At 40.8% G+C, this 8,138-nt stretch overlaps 1 protein-coding gene across 1 annotated transcript in view; it reads left to right on the top strand.

Annotated features, from left to right (window-relative positions):
• Positions 1-5,963: 5,963 nt before the first annotated feature.
• syn2b (synapsin IIb) overlaps positions 5,964-8,138 on the top strand; it is a 128,817-nt gene continuing 126,642 nt past the window's right edge. The window contains exon 1 of the mRNA XM_017704771.2: positions 5,964-6,589. Coding sequence (XP_017560260.1) covers positions 6,222-6,589 — 368 coding nt within the window. The 5' untranslated portion in view covers positions 5,964-6,221. The remainder of the gene's footprint in view (positions 6,590-8,138) is intronic.

Genomic DNA, 8,138 nt, shown 5'->3' with positions numbered 1-8,138 from the left:
AAACAGAAATCTTATAACTCGTTTTCACCATTCAGAAAAAGCAACTAATTGTCTTGCTGTAAAAAGCCCTTGCATGTTCTTTTTGTCCGTTGTTTGAGCCAAATTCTCTGAACTCTGTGTGATTTTACAAGTGATTTCGATGTGTTTGAAACATTAAGGTTGCTGTTGGTTTCAGCTTTATGTGTGTTTCTTCTCATTCGAAGAGATGTTCTTGCATGAGTGGAAATAACTACCCAGGTGCATTGCTAAGATGGCCGGTGAGTAAACAGGCTTTCCTACAGTCTTTGGTCACACCACAAGTGGCCACTTCCAGCACAAGAGGAGTAGGGAACAGCAGTGAAGCACATTTTTTTTTAAAGCAGGATGCACTCACCCTTAGCAGGTTAGCCTCAACATGCTTTTTCAACTAGACACGCAGACTTTGCAATGCAACACATTTTTTGACAAATTTGAACAGAAGGTACATCAATTTTAGTATATCTGCTTTGTCTGGCTATAAACTGGTGCAGTGCTGTTCTTTATTGTTGTTAGCCATGTAGCCTTTAGCATGCTACCTAGCAAGCTAGCAAAGTGAAGAAGTTGTATCAGCAGTAATGTATAACGGAAGTTGTGTACAGTCATGTGTAATGGATAACCTAAAGGCCTGAAAATGAAAGTTTTATGGTTTTTAAGTATTAACGCTTTAAAATACATTGCTGCTGTGGATTTTGGCCATTATTTTGCATTTGGAAGGAAATTAAAATGTGATCTGGATGAGTTCTGCTGCTTAAGCCGACACTTGTGTACATTCAATCCCTCAAGCTGGACAAGGGCTTGTTAAAACCAGTATTGGAATGGGCTTCTTATTAGGAAATTCAGGTACTTTAAGCTGCACCGAATCCTGACACATTTTTTCAAGTGTGCACATACAGTTTCTGTCATGTCCAAAAAGCACGACCAATTAAATGGGGCACTCTGAAGCAGCAACACATGACCCTAAGGTCACCAAGCCAATACCAAGTATGTGCAAGAGAGGAATAAAGGAATAAAGTCCACCAGCACCGGGCTGTGGAGCAGTGGAACTGTGTTCTCTGGAGTGATGGAACTCCATCCAGTACCTTTGGGATGAGCTGGAATGATCCAGAACTGACCATCCAACATCAATACCTGACCTCACTAATGCTCAATCAAATCCTCACAGCGATGCTCAACATTTACTGTAGAGGCTGTTACTGCAGCAAAGGAGGACAAACACACTATTTATACCCTTAAATTCAGAAGAAACACTGGTGTCTATAAACTACTAAATGCATAGTGTGTCATATAGAGCAGCAAACCCTTCAAATTTACAACGAAAGCAGTTAAAGACCAAATGCTCTGCAACTGAAATCTTTAGAAAAGGAAGTTTAAAGCCCACATGCAGTGAAGCGGAGACATGCTGGAGTCAGATTTATATCCAGAGCTTGTAGACTTTGTAAAGCAGTGAAAGAAAGAAAGAGATCAGTCAAGCTACTAATACAGCAGAACGTTTGGTTACAACATGTTTCTCTATGACTATCAGGCAGCAAAATCCACAGACAAATCTTGTAGCCCCCAGCACTGTTTTATAGACTTATATAAATGTTTGTAAAACGAAAATATGCATCTTTTTAAATGAAATCTGAATTTATCAGACTGTAAAAGTTGCTAGTGTGCAAAAGTTTCCAAATATAAGTACCATTAAATTATATGTAGCATCTATTTGATTCAATTTTTCAGTCCCAATAACGTAAACTGAAATATTTACATAATTTGTACATAACTAAAAAATTATTTGATTGTAAATTCATATGGCTCATATTTATTAACATTTCATTCATTTAAATTGGTCCTTTATACACAAAAATTACAGATTCATCTGAGTCAAAATGCAAAACAAAAACAGATTATGAAGAGCGCCGATAAACTTTGAGTCAATTAAACGTAAACACTGTCATTTACAACAAAGCAACTGGCAAAAAAATGAATTCCTCAGTAAAGTTAAACTATTTGAAATTTTTCAATTTAAAACTATGAATTGTGTACATAAAACATTATTAATGCTTTATTACATAGTGTGTAATGCATGGTATCTTATAATGCATAGGATTAGCCATTATAACTCTAAAGCTGGAAAGTCTTGATGAAGACAGGTTTTTATATGTTCATAAGATTATTGTGATACAGCTTTTATAATGCACTATAATCCACTTCTTTGAACATACATACATACATACATACATACATACATACATCTTCTAAGCCACCCCTCCTTCTGGGTCGCGGGGGGGTGCTGGAGCCTATCCCAGCTGTCATTGGGCGAAAGACAGAATACACCCTGGACAGGTCGCCAGTCCATCGCAGGGACTTCTTTGAACAAATAAAGCTAAATAAATAAGTAAATATGTAAATACACTTTTACTGATGCACCATTGAATACACAAATTACTAAGTAGTATGTGCTCTACAAATTCCAAGGATCTAGGATCTATGAAGAAAAGCTGTCCACTGTGTCTTTTCTGTTCTCAGAAACTTTCTCATTTAGCTCATGATTTCATATGAAGATTTTAGCTGAGGTCACTGGTGTGACCTACTTTAACCTGAGGTAATTGTGAAAAATAGAATAGGTTTTGCTTCATATATCAAAGACGTACAGCAGCTGCATTCAGAAATTGCTTCATTAAACAAAAAGAGCAGATTAAATAGCATAAAAGGCAGTTTTTTGGTCAACCTTAAATTTAATATTTATTGAACTACTGAATTTGCTGTGATAAGAAGTTGGTGCTGTCAGACTCCGGTAGCTGCAGTAGTTTCAGTTTCTCTACTGTATTATGACGTATGAAACATGCACATTGGCTTTGGCTGTTGATTTCCTGCTCGCCGAAAATACCAGTTCTCCATGTTAATTTTGTGCATTGTGGCTGATCTGGCTAAATGTCATTCAGTCAATGAAGCTGCAGGTCTAGTCAGTGTCTTTAGTTAACTTTAGCGTAGTGCGACGCATTACACTGTAATTGTATAGCTCTGCTGCCACCATCAGGTGAAGGAAAAAATGGCAACGTACTGGCTGGTGGGTAACTTGAGACAGAAAACCGAAGCCATGGACCTCCCTGGTCTACAGTATCCTTGTGAACATTCTTGTTGTGTGCTATTGCTATTATGCCTTATAATGTGTTACACATAAATGTTCATAAGCAGTTATGAGGTGCAACATGCAGTGCAACATAAGAAGGTGTGTATATAAGATGTAGCAAATGTGTTTGAAGAGTTTCTCTCCAAAATGCATTTGGTAATACAAGAAATTCAATTTAACACAATAAAAAAATCTCCAAAAAGGGCATTTAATACATTTTTGTGTAGTTACATATTAAGTATAATATGTAAAGTTTTCTTAATGTGAACCATGGCACTGGACAAACTTCGCACCAGTTCTGAATTGTTCCAACAAGTTTGCTATCAGTCTTATGATAATATGACATCATTTTTCGTTGGAATCATAGCAATGCCTTGAATTTCAATGAACTAGTTAACACTGCCCTGTGGGCACTGAAATTGATTAGGAATCCCATCACCATAATTCGTTCTGAATTTCTAAATGGAATTATTCGCAGTTGTGATAAGATGTACAGTTACGTATCGATCGACATTCCTCGTCACGAGATAATATAGTGACTCCAGCTAGAGCAAAGAAGTACTTGAATGTGAAACATTAACACTTAAAAATCCTTTCTGGCCTGCAGCTACACGCTATTCCACCATCTACAGTGGCAGAAGAAACGGTGAACTCTTCACAGTATATCAAACCAAAACAGGGTGATTAGCTGCTGCTGAGACATGTTTGAGTGTCTGTGTATATTTTGCTATGTTCTTGTGCTATTTTTGCTCTGCCATGAAAAATTTAGAGCAGGATGAGCTTAGCTTGTCAGCATGGCTACAGCTGTGACTCACAATGGGCCTTCCCCCTGACTGAACACACACCTCCAGCGTCACCGCTGATGCAGAGGCATCGTGATGTTTGGCACGCTTTTCCAAGTCAACAACGTGCATCTTTACCCCCAGACAGTCTGTATAACAGCAGCCCTTTGATACAGAACAATCTGGCCATGGTTCTCCTAGGTAAGCATCTTAAAGTCGTGCTTGGGCAAAAAATCTAATTTATAGTTCCCCTCTCCCTGATTCTGTTTTTGGCAATGTTAGATTTTTAATAGAACAGAAATTCAGTAGAATCATCCGTCTAGCTGTATTCAAACTCTGCAAGTATTGTAGTATTTCATTGTTAAGTATTGGTTGGAAAGAGAAAGGTTCAAATCTTGAAACGACCAACATTTAAAGATTTATTTTTTTCCCTTTGGTATCCAAATAGATACAGACAAGCGAGCTCCCTAAATGGTTAGGATTTCAGGAGCTGAGCTGAAGACCTCACAATGTTACAGTAACCGCTAACAAAATTAGGAAGTGGCAGAGAACCAATCCTGCTTTGGTGGGACCAGCTTCATGAGACAAAGCATTACTCTAGTACAGGGGCTGGGTTTTGGGAGCCACAAAATTTACTGTCCATTTTACCATCTTGGCTGTAAATATGTCTTAGTATGTGCTGATGTACTAGTATAGGCAAAAAATATAAATGAAAACACAGACTTACTTTGCTCTGCTTTAGGCTTTAGCTCAGCTTTAGCTGTTTTTCCTGCATCCCCATCAGGAAGAACTTTTCCTCAAAAGTGAAATCATTTTACTTTTTAAAAGTCTCTCAATGTTTGATTTTTTACGAGGCCGAAGTCTCTTCACACTTGACAGCTTCTTGTTTGAATTTTCACGTTCCACCTTAAATGGCACAACAGTTACATTCTGGCACCCCTGGCACCCCAGGCACCATTTAAGAAGGAACAGGAAACTACAAACAAGAAGCTGGCAAATGTCAAAAATCGCACATTGAGAGACATTTTACACTAAACTATTTTACTTTTGAGGAAAAGTTTCCTGCTGGAGATGTGAGAAAGGCAGTTATAGCTGAGCTAAAGCTTAAAGCAGAGCAGTAAGTCTGCGTTTTTGTATATATATATTTTAGCCAATACTAGTAATTTAGCACATACTGAGACATATTTACAGCCAAGAGGGTCAATTTTTACTTCAATTAAATGGACATAAAATATTGTGGCTCCTAAGTTGGTTTGATTTTTGTTGAAAGGACAAAATGACTTGTCTCAACATTTGGGTTGCTGACCTCTGGCCTAGATTGACGTTTTTCCTCACAAAAGTGGACCCATTGTAAATCAGAACATTATTAATTGATTCCATTGACAGTTCCTAATAATGCTAGTTGACCCTTTCATTTTAAACCTTTCCAACCAAAACATATCAATGAAATAAGAGTATTAGCACAACACCTGCAGAGTTCAAGCACAACAAGCCTGTCATTTCCATCATATCCTCTCAAATAACATTAATTAGAAATTTCACACTTAATTGCTCAACCTTGTTTCTATTTTCTTTATTTAGCTTGTGTCGAGTAGAGATGACACATCGGCCTTTCAGAATCCCTAATCAGCTATTGCGCTGAGGGAGCCACGGTTATTTCAGCACTCAGAGATCAATGACATGGAGAGGAATCAGAGGCAAGGAGCAGCCAGAACATGGAGAGACCCCTGTGAGAACTCGGGCCGACATGTGCCTCCACCATCTGCAGGCCCATTAATCCTGCACTAAGCCATCAACATGTGTCAGCGTTCTCAGACCGGGCTTTGGAGGTCACCCTGAAGACTAAAAGGAGGTGAGGTGGAGGGGAATGCCGCTGTAGATGAGGGTAGCCCCCCCACCCCAGACCTTATATGTATATTCACTGGAAACCCCTATTGCCAACTGCAGTACGACACAGCCACGTAGGTCGTGATGTAGGAGAGCGAGAGCGAGAGCGTGAGGGGGAGGGGTAGAGTGAGTATGTTTGTGCGTGAGCGGGAGAGAGAGGGGGAGAGAGATAGAGAGAGAGAGAGAGGAGGCTGAGGCAGAGTATGAGCATCTCTGCTTGGCTTTCAAGCTGTCAGAGCACAGGCGGACGAAGAGAGAGAGAGAGAGAGTGAGGAAGACAGAACGAGAAGCAGCACCAACAGCAGCACGCCCAAAGCACAGGTTCTGACGAGCAGGGATTTTAAGGAAAACAAACACTGAGCTGCGAATCTCTTCAACCTGCAAGCGTTTCCTGCAAGGTTTAACCTTCACCACCTGCAGCCATGAACTTCCTCAGACGACGCCTCTCCGACAGCAGCTTCATCGCCAACCTCCCCAACGGCTACATGACGGACCTCCAGAGGCCCGACCCACCTCCACCTCCTCCTCCCAGCGCTGCCTCCCAAGCTACTGCTTCTGGCCCAGCTCCAGCCCAAGGTGCTGCCACTGCTGCCAGGTCGCCCACCGCTGCCTCTCCAGGTCCAGAGCGTCGGCCCCAACCCGCCCAATCCACCAGCTCAGGCTTCTTCAGCTCCATCACCAACGTGGTCAAGCAAACGGCTGCATCCGCAGGACTGGTGGAGCAGAGTCCGGCGGCAGTTGCCAAGAAGTTCAAGGTGCTCCTGGTCATCGACGAGCCTCAGCATGAATGGTTAGTCAGTTGCTTTGGGCTTGCTTGCAAGATGGTCCTGGCTGAGGTCAGAATCTACCTTGACCTCTGACATATTTGGGTATATTCCATGCATGTTGGAGCCATTCTTTTGCATGCCTGACCTCAAATACGGGTAGATACCTTCCAATTCCATGCCTAAAAGCAGCATCAGAGATAGCCGTAGCACGTCTTCAAATAAGACCCTGTGTACAGAGCCTTTTGCCAGCATAAACATGCACATGATGCACCGTGTGCATGTGCTTCTCTTACTCATGCATAGGCATTTGAGGGAAGGTCACACAAAAAATGAGTGGAGATATTGCATGTACCATTACATGTTCCACTACCTGTGCTAAAGTTTGTGCTAAAGGTTTTGTTATTTTTCCCACCTTTTAAAACCTGTCATAAGTTTGCACTAGCATCTTAAAAGACGTGTTGCTGAGGATTTTCCTTCAGCATGGCAGCAGATCAAGCACTTGTTTATACTTCTTTGTAGGTACATCTGCGAACATGTCATGTGCAGATGTTCACATAGGTGTATGACAGCATGTCCGCATGTAACACGAACATGTACAGCAGGGGGCAGTGTCCAAGCCAGCAAGTACACTTGGCAATTAAGGTTCTGTGCAGGTACATTTTTTATTCATCAAGGTAGAAATAACGTAAATGTTCCCTCAAAGGTAGATCAGTGGTTTTAAGGTACAATTTTGCACCTTACATAGGTTTTCCCAGTGGAAAAGCACATATTTGTAACTTTTCATAACCTAATAAAAACATTTAAAAGCCTGGAGACAAGACGGGGTGTATGGAGTCAGTGTAACTTAGAAAATGTAATTTCAGTGGATTATGGTACAGTTTCCTGACTGAAGGTACTGGGAACTGGCCCAGTGACAGTTTCGTACCTTTTTTATGAAAGTGCAGAAAGTAATTGTGTATTTCCTTTCTGTCTCTAAGAATGAACCCTCATAATGCTTGTAACGTCGCATCTTTTCTGTCAGCCGATCTTCAAACTGCTCCATTTGATTTTGCGCTAGTTCTGGTTTGTGTCGGGTCTTGTTTGGATCAGTGTTCACTTGACATGATGCTCCACAGATTTGCATGACGTGTTGTTCAGATTGTAGAGGCATGCATGTTGTGGCACTTGCGAGCCTAATCTGTGTTTTACGGAGCCCTGCTGGTGATATCCCATATAATTAAAAATGATGTGTGGCCATGACTTAGTAAGGTGTGGGAACAAAATAATTGTGGCCATAATTAAGCCTTGACCACAGCTTAATAAAGCATGATCTCAGTCGCATGCCTTAGTTTGTCATGGCCATGGCTTAATTATCTCGTTCCAACACCTTACTACATCGTGGCCATGCCATAGTAACACATGGGAACAAGATCCTAATGCACTACCACAACTTAGTAAGTTGTGGTAATGAAATAATTAAGCTTTGAACACAGATTAATAAAGCAGGATCTTGTTCCCATGCCTTAAGTTGTGGCCATGACTTAATTATCTCGTTCCTATGCCTTACTAAGTCATAGCCACACTGTATAAACA

The sequence above is a fragment of the Pygocentrus nattereri genome, chromosome 21, assembly GCF_015220715.1.
Source record: "Pygocentrus nattereri isolate fPygNat1 chromosome 21, fPygNat1.pri, whole genome shotgun sequence".
Classification (NCBI taxonomy): domain Eukaryota; kingdom Metazoa; phylum Chordata; class Actinopteri; order Characiformes; family Serrasalmidae; genus Pygocentrus; species Pygocentrus nattereri.
This window is presented reverse-complemented; position numbering and strand designations above follow the sequence as displayed.